Source organism: Haemorhous mexicanus, chromosome 7, assembly GCF_027477595.1.
Source record: "Haemorhous mexicanus isolate bHaeMex1 chromosome 7, bHaeMex1.pri, whole genome shotgun sequence".
NCBI classification, from domain to species: Eukaryota; Metazoa; Chordata; class Aves; order Passeriformes; family Fringillidae; genus Haemorhous; species Haemorhous mexicanus.
In genome coordinates, this window is record NC_082347.1 from 35,258,962 (window position 1) to 35,274,059 (window position 15,098).

At 35.4% G+C, this 15,098-nt stretch overlaps 1 protein-coding gene across 2 annotated transcripts in view; it reads left to right on the forward strand.

Annotated features, from left to right (window-relative positions):
- Window positions 1-15,098, forward strand: part of ATRNL1 (attractin like 1) — a 432,570-nt gene that overhangs the window by 102,519 nt on the left and 314,953 nt on the right. For both annotated transcript variants that reach the window (XM_059852017.1, XM_059852018.1), the window contains exons 16-19: window positions 1,387-1,600; window positions 2,370-2,558; window positions 7,021-7,239; window positions 11,730-11,867. In XM_059852017.1, coding sequence (XP_059708000.1) covers window positions 1,387-1,600; window positions 2,370-2,558; window positions 7,021-7,239; window positions 11,730-11,867 — 760 coding nt within the window. The remainder of the gene's footprint in view (window positions 1-1,386; window positions 1,601-2,369; window positions 2,559-7,020; window positions 7,240-11,729; window positions 11,868-15,098) is intronic.

The window sequence follows — 15,098 nt, forward strand, 5'->3', positions numbered from 1 at the left end:
GGTCAGGAATACTGACAATCTACCTACTGATTCTTTTAAAAGGTATTTACCACTGGTATTTTTGAAACAAAATTAATAATCCTTTTTATTTCAATTTGCTCTAACAAGACAGGGGAAAAAAGAAGGAAGCTCTGATTGTGTGTAGAATTAAGCGTACTGAAAGATTTTCTTTTCAGCCATGGGTTAAATCTGAGTGGCCAGAGAAAATGTGAGATCAAAGGTGAAAGATCAGTGATAGAGAATGGCAGTAACTCTTGGTTCACTTGTGGAATACATATCTCTTTAACAATGGCAGGTTCCCTTTAGATATATTATAGTGTTTTACTTGCCTTGTAAATTACCTTTACTTACCTTGTAAAGGTAAGTAAATCAGTTGTGAACCTAATTCACAATCAGATCAATATCTCTGCTTTGGAGCTGACAATGTGTGTCCTCTGCCTGGGCAGGCAGCTGGGTTTGGTATTCTGGCACTCACCTGCAATCATGTACCTGTCACAGCCCAGTTGTCTCTCTGTATCTCTCTTCTGTGTGTTTATACTGGGCCTAATGAAAACTGCCTGCACAGAGATTACATGTGGAAATGTGTTTGGTTTGGGTGTCTTGAGATTTTTACACCAATGCTGACAAGTAATGCATGTAGATTTATCCTGGGACAAGCAAATGCCTTTTTTCCTTAAAATCTGCTTTTTCACTTGCTAAATGTGTAAAGATGAAATTATAAAGATCAGTAGAATTTGTGATGTAGTTTTACTGATACATCCTAAATATGTTTTAAAAATGTGTGGTTTTAGCTTTTTTTTAGACTATATTTTATAACTTAAAAATCAGTAATGAAAGTTTATTCAATGTGTATTTAACGGCATTGTAAATGTAAATGTGCCACTTTTATGTCTCTCTGAATTGCCTAAAGTTGATCAGTATCAGCACTATGGACTTTAGAGGATGGAAAATTGATCCTACTTTTTCCTGAAATTTGATTTTTCTGAATTGCTGTTAACATATGTGTATTTAATTATCCACAGTGCCTAGCAATTAGTAATTGTACAGTAGCCACTGGGAAAAAACCAAACCATTTCCTTATGACCTGTGTCCAATAATAGAAATCAGAATTGTCTTTGAACAGAATGCAGGTTTTGAGTAGAAGAGAAGCATATAGGGAGTGGTGTTTTTGTTGGGGATTTTGGAGGTGTTCAGCAAGATAGAACAATTAAGATAAAAGCTGTGTGGACAATGACTGATGAGGTGATAAAGTGAGTTAAGAACATGGTGAATTTTGAAAGTGTGAAGTTGTTGCTGTTGAGCTATTTTTTTTTTTTTTGAAAATTTTTATCAAGACAAAAAGCATTTTAAATGCTTCTCTTCCGTTTGTTTCATTTCCATCTATAGAAAATTTCCCCCTGGGTGGGATTGCGCAAGATCAACATCTCCTACTGGGGCTGGGATGACATGTCCCCTTTCACAAACACCACCCTGCAGTGGCTCCCTGGAGAGCCCAATGACTCTGGCTTCTGTGCCTACCTGGAGAGAGCAGAGGTGGCAGGGCTGAAGGCAAATCCCTGCACTGCCATGGCAGATGGCCTTGTGTGTGAAAAACCCGTTGGTAAGGAGCCTCTTTCTCCCAGGAACTGATGCTGTGGTCGATAACAAGCTCTTTGGGGTTTCATTTGCCTAAGAGGGATGTGGAGACAATTTGGATTAAATAATTATAAAAATACATATTGTTTTAGGATTTTTTGAAATAGCTGTAATCTATTAGCATTCTTAAAGCAGTACATATTTATTTGAGAATTGGTTCATGTGACTTATTTTGCATTACACCAGAAATCTTGTTTGCCTTGAAATCAGTAATAGTCAATGGTAACAGTAGCTGTAACCACGTGTGGAGATATTCAGCAATGCTGATGTGTTCTTGCTGAATCTTGCTGAACATTAGTGGATATCTTAAAGCTGTAAAAGATGGACAAATCTAAAATTCTGGTTTTTGTCTTTTAGGTTTGTTTGTGTATAAAGTTTACTATGACAAACCGTCACTTGGCTGTTCAGGTTAACATACACTAAAATGGACTCTGTGAGCTGTCGTCATGCTCAGTTTTGCATATTAAATTTTGTAAAATATGATTTTATTTATATACAGAAACCTAAATTTGGACCTAAATATTTATAGCTAGCTAAGGAAGCAACCACTTCAACGGGGATTTTTCTAATGGAACAAATGGGGAAAGAAAAAGTAGATTGAACGTATGTTCGAACTGATAAAATATTGGTATTATAAAATATAATAACAACAACAGCATCAACAACAATAATAGTAATGATATTTTATACTTGTATAATATATTATTTGTATAATAAAATTTTATCCTTTCCAGTCAGTCCCAACCAGAATGCCAGGCCCTGCAAAAAGCCCTGCTCCCTGAGGACAACCTGTTCCAACTGCACGAGCAATGGCATGGAGTGCATGTGGTGCAGCAGCACCAAACGGTGTGTGGACTCCAATGCCTACATCATCTCCTTCCCATATGGGCAGTGTCTGGAGTGGCAAACTGCCACCTGCTCCCGTGAGTATCTTAGTGAATGTTCATCTTACTAAATGTATTGTTAGGTTTATTTTTCACTCACAAGAGCTGGAGGGATTCAGCACATTCTCTAGAGATAAAAAGATTTTCAAGTGAATGACGTTATATTGCTACTAGTGTGAGAAATCAGTGCTAAGTATGCATTTCTTAGATACAGATAAAATGCTGGAAATTCTTTGAAGTATAGTTTTTTGAAACTGTGAAAAGTACTTACTTCTTTCAGATAAATAAAAATTACCATGATTGTTTGTATGACCAGAGTTAGTGTGACAAGCAACATCCATGAGCTGGAACTGTTAAAATTAGATAACCAATATGTAGAACTTAGACTTACACAGTATCAAGTTATTAAGAAGTGTGCTGATTTTTTAAGGTTTAAATGTTCTGATTTATATTTTTCAGATTCAGCTATGCCATTTTCCTAACATGCAAAGATAAAAGCAAAGTTTTAATAAGGATAGTGGTAGTCTTGAGAATATTGTAACACAAATGCAAAACAAATGATCTTGGTTTTCCTTAGATTCCTCTCCCTTGCAGATGGGGATTATTAACCCTTGATCTGTAATTATTAACTCTTAATAATTAATAATTAACTCTTGCAGATTGTTCATCCTCTCTATGGAAGTAGAAGGAATTCTATTAGTCCATCAGGCAGGTAGAGGAGGTACAGAAAACTTCTGTCCTGTGTGACTAGACTGGGTCAGGCTGCATTAATGGTCAGGGTTTCCCATTTCATCCTTTGGGGACAAGAAGCAAGTAATTTCTTACTTTGTCAAGGAGCCAGGTTACTCCCTGGATGTCCCCTTTGGAAGCACATTTCATCAGAGCTTGATGCAGTGTCTCTGGGAGAATGAGCAATCTCCTCCAAGTCTCTTTCGGTGTATCAGGCACAGCTGCTCCTTGCCAGGCTGGAGTCAGTCCCATGTAGTTCCAGCATTCCAGGGTTTACTGGGGCCATAATTGATGTGGCTGGAATGAGCTGCCTGGTGCCATAGATTCTTGTCTTAGATGAGGTTTGTTTAGAACAATTCCTTGGTCATTCAGAAGACTGGTTCTCAGAATTTTTCAAGACTTCTGAATAGTACATTTAGACTCTCCTTGTTGCTGTACTCTGAGAGAGCTTTCTGGTTACTTCTGATTTCCTCTCTCTCTCCATAAGGGTCTTTTGATATCAAAGGCCTTTGGAATATTTTGTTTGTGGATATCTTGTGACAGCATTAATGATCTTGATATGCCTGTAAAAGGAACCATTGATATATTCTAATCTTTGGAGAGAAAAAGAGCTGTTTGTAGCAGGCCACTACATATCTGGGTTCAAGGGAAATAAGTCATAGGAAAGCTTTTCCTTCAGGCTAAAGTGGCCGAGAGCCCATATTCCTCTAATTGAGGTTCCTTCTTCATCCTTAATAATCATAGAATGTAATGAACCAGGACCATGATGAGCTTTTCTGGTAAACCTTTTGGCTATGTTAGTAAATTTCAGGTATTAATCCAGGTTCTAGTGCCCAGGTTCAGTCTAACAGGTAATAGGAACATTTAATCTCTTGTCAATATGTTTGGAATAATAATTCTGTAGTTATATAAAGGTTTCTTTCCTATAACCATTCACAGAACTTTTTTTTTCCTCTCCTGTATAGGAATCAATTTTTTAACTTATAAAATATTGATAGTGAGTTGTGGCAGAACTTAAAATAGATTGCAAATCTGGAGATAAAATTGACAGAATACCACATAAATGATGCTTATGTTTTTGAACTAGCAGATATTATGTCAGCCTGAACTTTCAGTTCAGTTTTTCTCTTTGTGTAGTGTTTGCACATCATACTGATTCAATTTGCTTGGGGAACATAAGAAATTGTTTTTAATTTGATTGTAATTTTTGTCAGGTCTGTAAAAGTTTATATTAAATAAGGCAAAAGGGACTTCCTATATACCAGTTCAACATTATGTAAAGGCAATTTTGTATGAAAATGTACTTTATATTCAACAAATTAGAAAAAACCAAGTTTCTATGGCTTGTAAGCAGTTTTCCCAGAGTTTTATAGCATTAGATATTTTGCATTTAAACAAGAAAATGCATGTTCAAATGAGCATGCTTCAGGTTCTTTGTTAGTCTAAAATGACTTGAAAATTTTGTTAGGTAAATATATCATTATTGCTGCTGGAATAATGAATTATTAAGCAGATACCCTTATCAAGGCATAGTGTTTCTACTTGAAGAACAGACTGGAACTATACCTTTAAAAAATCCTCCTTGTATTTAGAATTTTATTTTTATTTTGAATGGCTAATTTCTGAGCTTTTGGATGTTTTGCTCTGAATGAAAAAAATTTAGACAAGCATGTATGATTTAAAATATAAAAAAAAAAACGGAGAACTTCACATTTATTTTCATAACTTGGAATTAAAAATGAGGAATGCTGTTTTATTGGTGACATATTGTCATTTTAATGCCTACTTGCCAAAAACTTGCATTTCAACTCTTTCCTACATCTTCCATCCATTATGACTTTTGATTGAATAGCTGACAGTTGAACAATCTTGGACCACCTCTAGAATTTCAAAGAAAACAAAATTGCTGCTTGAATATCCCCTTCTTCCATCAACAATTGCTTCTCAGCTCTCTTCAGTTTTTCAGCTGAATGCCACTACAGATAATAGCTGAGGATTTTCACTTTTGGTTCTGCTTTAGCCTCTGTAAAGATAGTGCAGCTGATACTTCAGGGCTTTATAAATAGCAGCATGAGTATAAATAGCAGCATGAGATTTATTTGGCTTGTTTAGAGTGCATCTCTGAAAGGGCACGCCAGCCAGTGCAGAATGATGGTCTTTATTTTTCTGCTGATCTTCTAATGTATTCAAAAGCTCAAATTTGTATCATTCAGCTTCAGCTCTGATGGTTTAAAACTGATTTTTCACGTTTGACAATTTGCAACAACAGTTGGCCTTTTCCCATCCCTGCTATTTTCCATATTTGGGAAACTTGAAACATTTCCTCCTGTTTGGATTCTTCCAAGTCTATTGAAGAGCTCTTGCTTCAGCTTTCTGTGCTGTTAAATCCTTTTGAGATTCACTCAGACTCTTCACTGCCTGTTTTCCTGATACCTACAGGTATCTTTAGATTGTGCAGTATTTTTTTCTTTTAACAGCTTTCATTACTTTAAAACAATTTTAATAGTTGCTGAAGGCAGAGGAGCTAGCTTTATTCTGGTCTCAGTTAATTTGGTTAGCAGAGAAATCATTCTGCTTAGTATTCCTTTTGTGGACCAGAGGAGCCCAGGTAGCTGTGAGCATTATTTGGATTTAGTGTTCTGGCTGCAGCTGAGCCAAACTGGGAGGTTACTCTCATGTAGAAGCCATTTGAGTGTCCTTCAAATAACTCTGGGAATCTTTAAATTACTTTCTTCTTTTTAAAAATAAACTTGGATAATTCTGACTTCACAGCAGGAACTTACCTTCATGTGTGCTTTTAAAATTTAATTTTGAAAGCCTTTAAAGTTAATGTGAGGAGAGACAGGGACCCAAAGTGATCAATATTTGAATGAGTCTGATATAAATTTGATCCAAAGTTACAACAGTAATTAAAAAAAAACTTAGATGTGTCAGAAAAAGCTTTAAGAAGTTTGGGAACATTAATTGTGTTCTTGAAGTTACTAAAATGTTAATTTCTTATTAATAAAAAATGACAGTAACTTCAGAATAGGAATTTTATTTGGTTCTAAACAGATTTGAAATATGAGGAAGACTGTATAATAATTTTAAATAATGGAATATAAAAGATCTAAAGGATTATTTAGGTTTTAGAATGCAATTTTAAAATGAAACCTGACTAACTGATGAGAACCTTAAGATATAGTTAATTTAATATGGGTCTGAATAATGACTTGTTGCTTGAGATGTGTGATTTGCTAGCATGTTTAAAAGCTGTATGTGAGAAGACTAAGTAATATTTGTAGGTGAATACTCAGGTGACATCCAGGGGTACTTTGTGCCCAAAATAATTTTTGGTTTGAATTGGAATGATCCTGTGTTTTTTTATATTTATAAATATTACCACTCTTACTTGGTTTAATGACCTTGTATTGAACTCTAGTTTTCCTGTTGGAAAGGCTGTTTATCTCAGTAAAATTAGTAATAAATGGATTATATACTAATAATAAGGAAAAAAATATATTTTCTTGTGTGAATAATGAAGATGAGCAATATTCTTGTTCTATTTTCTTTGTTGATTTGAAGTTTTTATAGTGGTATAACAAACACCTGCTGCATGTTTTGTGGTCTTTAAGGATGCACAACTTTTAATGAAAACTGAGATATTCTTACTAGTACTACTGATTTTTTTTTTTTTAAATTTGCACAAGGAAAAGTGTTAATTCTCCATCTCCTATTGTAAAGCATCTCTTTTAAAAAACAGTGCATTAATATTGTATTCCATCTTCTAAAGCTCAAAACTGCTCTGGGCTGAGGACCTGTGGACAGTGTTTGGAGCAGCCAGGGTGTGGATGGTGCAATGATCCCAGTAACACTGGCAAAGGACAGTGCTTGGAAGGCTCCTCCAGAGGCCCAATGAAGCCTGTCAGTGTCCACTCCAATGAAATGGTGCTTGATGCTACTCTTTGCCCAAAAGAAAAAAATTATGAGTGGTCTTTTATCCAGTGTCCAGGTAAGGTTTGCTTCCATTCTTTTTTATACATGAAATGAGTTTAAGCACACCGAAATAATGTGATTGTTCTAAGTAATGCAAAAAACATTTTCATGGAAAACTCATTGTTTACAAAATATTCCCTAAAAAGGGAGTTTGTCTACTGAATACAAGTATAGGTTGACTTGTGAAATGCAGTGCAAGAAGTTTAGCCAAAATTGCCATTAATTTGTAGATAAGTTTTCACCCACCCTATCCCTCCACATTTAGAAATGAAAGCAAATGAATTTTCTTCAGCTCTTGCTTTCTCCTGGCTTCTGCATCCATCAAGGAGTGGAACTGCGGAGAAATTATCCCTAGGAGAAGACTAATGGACACAAAATTCCCTCCTGCTCTTGCCAAGTCCAGCTGACTGTCAGAATGGGGGGCTGCCAAAACCTGAGCTGTGCTTCCAGCTGACCTTTTAGACATTCAAAGTGAATAGAATATATGCTGCTTATGTGGCTTTAAAGAGAATCTCTGAAGCCTAATTTAAGCCACACCAGTCTGATTACAGTATTTTAATTTTTGAGTTCATTGGAAAAGTAAGGATGATATCAGGTGCTGTGACAGTGAAAGCTGTGCTGTGCAGCCTCCTGTGTGGAAATCCCCCAGCCCTGACAGCCGAGTGTGGAAGCAGCTGTGGAGAACTGCAGGCAAATGAAAGGCACACTAGGGACTTTGACAGTCCTCCAGAAGTCATTTACAATAAATAATACAGTTTAAAAGACAGCTTGAAAACTTTGTGGTGAATTTTTCTTTTTGTTTGGTGGGGTTTTTTTTGTTTTGTTTTGTTTTGTTTTTAAAGACTAAATAGCGTAACTGTGCTAAAGTTATTTTTCCAGGAAATGTTCTACTGCTGATAATTTTGGAAGCTGGAGCTTCTGTAAGATCAATACTTTTATGGGTACATGCAGCTGTGTTTGCTTTCTTGTCTGCTTTTTTCCTCAGTTTATTCTCTCTGTTGTGTATGCATATATATAGAGTGAGGGTTTAAAGCCTTAGAAAAATGAAATGAAGTATAAACCCCAGTGAACACTGTTGCATATTTTCAGTTAAAACCAAAGAAACCTACTACATCATCTAATACTACTTCCTGAGCAAAGAAGCTTCTAGTATGTTTCTGGAAACAATAGAATGACATCCTGTTGTTGTTGTATAGAAATTACATTACTTAGTCTATATATTGATATTGAGGGATTGTTGACCCTTCAGTGCAGTGCATAATTTCTGCCACTAGTGAAATCGAAATAGGTAAATGTATTGTTTGTCTAAACAGCTGTGTTTAATATTTATTCTTGATGGATAAAATTCTGTGTTCATTGTATGTTTTTGTCAAGAATTTACAGAAGATCGACTTCAGTTTAACATTCCCTAGCTTTATGAGATGAGGGACAAATAGTGCAGAAGTCATAGCATTAAAACTTCAATTGATGTGAAATTTCTTTTTGATCTGTTTAGGCTGGAGGTTTTGTTCCTAAGATTTTTGTTTTCATTTTCATAGAATATTTTCTGTAGTGGATTATGCTAACACAGTTTATTCTTAGCCCAACAATCATTTGATGTACTTGAAACAAGATAGAATTAGACTAAGTCTATGTAAGCCTACTGAACAGTTTGCAGTTAGGATGAAAATATAAATAGATAGTTTATACCGTGCAGTTTGGAGATTATTCTGCCACATTGATGAATAGTTGGCTGAACCATTTCTGGTCATTCAGGCATGCACTTATTTTTCCTTGTAGTCCATATTCACCCTCCTTATAGTGCCTCTGGGCAATTGTGCTGCTGATAAAAATTCTAAATTCCTTTTCATTTTCTGTTTGTTCAAAACTTCACGATTAATATTCATCAGGCAGTATAGAAAATGTTTATTTTTGTGACTGGTCACTTTGAAATCAAAAGGCTTCAAATAAGCTGTCATAGTATTTCTTTTGATAGGAATACAATTTTATTTTCATCAGCTTCTTAGTTTAACTGAACTATTGTAATAAATAAAATTGCAAATAACATATATATAAAGAAAAGAAAAATAGCTTTGACATCCACCTTGTGAGAAGAAAGGTTTAGGTAGAATGCAAGCCCAAGTTTTTCTTTAAAGTCTAAATTTCTCCTCTGAGAAGCAGTGTGAGTAGATTCTAACTAGTTTGTTTAGAACTAGATGAAGTATCTTTACACTAGATCCAGATTGTAACAAAGACACCCTTTTCATAATTTTTCCTGGTTTCAACTATTTTCTTAAAACTATAATTACCAACAATTGTCAGCTTCATCAGCTATTTCAACACAGAGGTCCAAAGCAAATTAGACATAAAATTGCTTCTCTCCAGGGCAGCCTGACTGTGGATTCAGCTGAAGCACATTTTTGTGTGTGAGGAAAATGACTGTTGCTGTCAGTGATGTACATTAAAAGGACTTCAGGAAAAAGAAACTTTTACAAATTTAACTCCTAATTCTTACTTAATTACTCATTACTGTGTCTCATTAATTTAATGACTTTTTAAATTATTTAATACTGATGTCTCCAGTTTGATTGCACTGAACCAACTTTGAAATTTATTGAGCTTGCACTTCTGACTTTTTCCAATGAGATGCATATTTTTAGGGAAATCAGCAAATATGTAATGTAATTTTTCTATGGTGTGTCATATCAGTTGTGGATTGCCTTCTTATTGTATATGTATATTTTTTAAAATTTGTTGTAAAATCTCTTCCATTTACTTTGACTCAACGAAATGTAAGAATTCAGAGCTGTCATGTATGACCAGATAATAATATGACCTGCAGAAATCTAAACTTTACAATTAAGGTTACTTTCATCACCCTGTATAACAGAAAAATTAAGAAATGTAAAACTAAGCACTAGCAAGAATAGTAAATTTATAAATCATTGGTCTACTAGTTAGAGAATATTAATATTAAGGATTTGTCCTACACTATGATGTAGTCTTAATTAGGCAATCTTACTTTTATAGAACACCTCTTTAATGTACTATCAGTTTTTACTTTTTTGATTATTGGGCTGTATTTTTCTTTTACATTTGCTTTAAGTAATTTAATGTGTAAAACATGTACACAAACCCCAAACTGGAGCTGCAGCTCATGGTACTTTTGTGTCGATTTTCCTGAGAATGGCAACAAACTGAAAAATAGGGAGACACCACAAAGGTGTCTAAAACTCAAGTATTCTTGGGAAGAATAAGGCTTGTGATTTCTAGAGATTGAGTCAAGATAGTGAGAAAACCTAATGGTGCAGAAATGTTTAATACTTGTTTGGAAGATTGTCTAGGCATAGTTACAGAAGTAAGAAGAGATTGTCAACTTGGGAGGTTTTAATGGTTTATGAGCCAAGTCTGGCAATGGCTATAAATATATGAAGTTACTAAATTATAAAACAGCTCTAAAAACTTTTAAATCATGCAGTGAGAATCCCTTTTTTCCCCTAGCCAAGACACCAATCACTGTGACATTTAAATTAAAAAATCCAAATTTTAAAAAAAATACAATCTTACTGTGATAGCTCTCTTCTTCCAAGTCTTCCACCCACTTTGGCACTGAGGAATCGACAGGTCTGACATGATTTGACATTTGACAAGCTGCTATAATTGACAGATCACTAATCTGCTGGGCACCATGAGCTCTGAAGCTCCACTCTATAGAGAGGTCATCCTTCAAAACCTGGCAGCAGGATCAATGTTGCTGGCAGGATTCACATTGTGATTTTGCTGCAGTACTTTCTGAGTTTCCCCAAAATGTGAAGCTCTGGTGCAAGATCAGTGGTTTATAATGGTGTTATTTGACAAAAAGCAATTTTATGCTTTCAAGGTCACATGTGAAAAAATTATGTCAATAGGAATCCAAGTTTTTGCACTTTCACCAAAATGGACTGTAGTGAGGAGGGACTGGAACTGTTTGATGTGCTCCTATTGTCCTTAAAATTGCCTTGTATGTCAAAGCTAATGAGGGTCAGGACAAGTAAAATAGGATAATATTTAGTTAATTTAGTTTGGAAGTTCTCTCTGCCCACTAGATATGATCAGCTGTGAGTTCATGTTCTCCATCACAGCAGGTTTTTACATGCTTTTATGTTTGCATGTAGGTATTGGGGTTTTCATGGAGTCTCAGTTAGTGACTTACTATTCCTTCAAAGATTTCTGAAATGCCTGGACAGCATTTTAAAGCTGTAAGGAATAATTAAATCATTCCAATAGTAACAAAACCCCCTTTCTCATAACACCCCCCCCCCCCCCTCCTTAAAAGTCACATGTCACAGTCAGTTTTTTGTGTGAATCCATCTTGTATTGCAGTGCTGTTTTGAAGAAGTTCTGTGTCAAAGTGCAAATATATTTTTGCTGGTTATTAGTCAGGACTAAACTCAGAATCACATTGTACTGCAATTCCATAATCACATAGAGATGATTTTGTTCCAAAGAGAAATTTTCTAATGAAGCTTTAAAAACGTTGCATTCCAGCTTGCCAGTGTAATGGCCACAGCACCTGCATTAACAGCAATGTCTGTGATCAGTGTAGAAACCTAACAACAGGAAAACAGTGTGAGACCTGCATGCCAGGATATTATGGGGATCCCACAAACGGAGGACAGTGTACAGGTAAGTTCTACTGGAAGGAAAAAGAAAAAATCAAAATGACATTATATGTAATGTGAATTTAATGTCTTTAATGTAACGTGAAATTAACTTTTCTTTAAAGGTTAAAAGTTTATTTTATAGTACAGATGAGTTGATCAGCTAAACTAATGATTCAAAATCAGACTAATATATTTAAAGAGAAACTCATTCAGAGTCATTATTTTGCAATTGCTGCTCTCTCAGGAGGAGGAAGAACCTTCCTCGTTGGAGCAACACCTCAAATTATTTCAGAGAGATGTCATTAAATTCCATATGAACAATCCTGTTAGAGGCAGTGAGAAGGTGCTTATAAATAAACTTCAGTGTCTGCCAGTATGGCAGATATGTATAAATCCGTGATGCTAGTTGGAGGAATTACACATTTAACAGACTAACAGGTCTTACTCATGTATAGATGACACTGAAAGTCCTGGTGTGCTGAGGATGGCAAGGCACCCAGACCTATTCAAAGTTTAGTTTTTAAAGTGCTGCAGTGGAGCATTCTCCTTGAAGTGGAGGAGAGAATGAAGTCAGATACTCCAAGTGGGTTTTGTATATTGTTGTAGAGCTACAAGAACTCTTTCCTTTAAAAGTGAATGGTGGAAGGAGGAACATATTCAGTAGGAAGCTCAATAAGGTCGACTTTGAATCTAGGAGGGCGCTGGAAAGTTTTGTCCCATGACTTTTTCTTCTCCATTACTGATGTTTTTTTAACCAGACCTTTGCTTCTTCATTTAAAGGGTTTGTTGGTTCCTCAGCACTCTCATGTGCAGTAGGCAATGCATAAAGATTCACATCTGGTACACTCAAGCACGATATGTAAAAATTGTGTTCAAGGGGATAGAAAGAATAATGTCTACCTTTATTGACAATTGAACATTTTGCTGAGGCTTTATGATGCTTTAAATAATTCTTAATAGTTCAGTTTTTCTCCTGAAGTTGACAAAATGTTCTTTTGCTGTCTGTATCACCTTTATGGCAAAATGATGTATTCATACAGCTTTTATTCTTCAGGGATACATTAGCTATCAACCAAATAAGCATTCCATCACCTTTAGTGAAATATGTGTGGTACAATAATGGCTGAAATCAATTTATAAGACCAGTAAAATTATAAATTTTACATCTTGTTTTTTCAAACCTAGTCTGTTAAAATGCATATTTTTATTGGTAGACATGATTTTAACAGGAGCTATTTTGACTAGGGAATGCTTTAAAAAATAAAAATTATAATTATTTCAGTGCTTTATCTGCTAAGCTATATTGTAGTTTTAGTATAGAGTGCATAATAAATGTTTACATCCTTATGATATTTTGAAGGCTGTAGTAATTGTGAACTGTTAGATTTTCTACAGTATCATGGATACTGTGATAGAAGTGCCCAAATTGTGGGCCAGGGATTTCTGCAGGAAAAAATACCAGTGATCCATAGATAAGTCAAATCAGTGTTACTGGGAATTAAGAGGATCTTGGAACCATAGCTAGGATCAAGCACAGTGGAAACATAAAGAAAGAAAATAATGGTTCTATATCTTTTCTCCTTCATTCCGCTAATGCTATTGGTAATGCAGAAAAAAAAAAAATTGGCTGGAAATTAAAACCATAATTAAAATAGAAATATATGGAGAAAAATACGAGTTGAAGAAAGGGCAACCCAGTTAGAAGCTGAGCTTAAAGTGTGACTGAAATAAGGAGAAAATAAGACAGGAAATTATATGAAAAAGCCAATCAAAGGACAAAAGAGTCACAAAAGAGTCACTAAAAAACACCCACAGCAGTCATCTTCAGAGTTGCATTTTGTGTCAGTTTGCTGCTGCCCAGCTGAATTTCTGGCTAGACCCCACCAACTTTCCTTTTCCACCAAGACTCAGCCTTTGGTTCCATGGCTGCCTGAGCACATGGTGTGATTTTCCCTTGGAGCTCCTGAGTAATTACTTTGAGGATGCAGGTTGAAAACTCTGTAAAGGCATGACAAGATGATGACTATAACTCTGAAAGTACATCTGTAATACTGTAATATTCTTCATGGATCAAGTTGCTATAGTTACAAGGGCATAGCTGGCTTTGAATTGGAGAGCAGTCAAAGCTGGGGACAGAGGCTGTACTTGATCTCTGCAGTGCAGAGGTGAAGTTGTGTGCTCTGGGACAAAAACTGCAGATAATTCCCATAGCACACTCATGACATAAAATAACTGTTTTCCATTGTCCTGATGAAAGCACTGATGTATTCAGTGCACATATTACATTTCCTGCTGTCATGTTATATGTACTTATGGGTAAAATCTGAGCTCTTAGTTTGACTGTTTGTGATACAGATTAAATGATTTGCAAGAAAACCTTCCTTTTTTATATAGGTTCCATTAGCCCTCAGGAAGGAGGAGGATGTGCATTGCAAGGCTTGAAGTCCTTAGAAAACTTTTATATTTTTCCTTACCCATGCCAATAGTTTCCTAAATACTTCCTGTTTATACTCCAAGAATGTAATTTAGAAAACTCTAAAAGAAATGACTGTCCACTTCTGAGTGATCAGTTCTGTTCTGACCTTTGTCCAGGGATGGAAAATTCTGTTAAAATATAATTTTTTTTCCCACTCTGGTACTAATGCTGGCTTTACAACTGTCATCAGATAAATGATACATTTATAGTGGTATTGCATAGTGTTATGGTATTAAATTACAATGGAATGAGTAAGAGTTGTTATAGAAAAAAGATATAATTCAGATTCCAAAAGGTTTTGAATAGTTGTGATTAAAGAATGGGTAAAAAAAATTGACTTTTGGGGATTTTCACTCACTGTAATTGCTGACATTTCAATAGCTTTAAAACTGATCTAAGGACTTGCTTTGCATCCTGATATGGTGCAGGCTTAGTAAATGTGACAAACCTTGTAGAAGGACAAAGAAAAGATGGAGGCATAATAGCAGGCTTCAGATGCATGAAGGGAAGCTGAAGAGAGAGGGAGATGATAAAGTGCCTTCCCCCATGTCCCCATTTTGGTTGAGGAGAAAGTAATGGGATTAGGTTGCAACAAGAAAGATTAAGGTGGAATACAAGGAAAAATTTCTACTGGTTAAACTGTGAAAGATTACCTAAATATGCTGTGAAATCTGCATTACCTCTTGCACTATCCCTTTTAAATTTTCACATGTCTCAAGCTTTGGAAATGGGTAGGGAACTAGCTGGTTCCACACATTTTTCTCCAGCCCTAATATT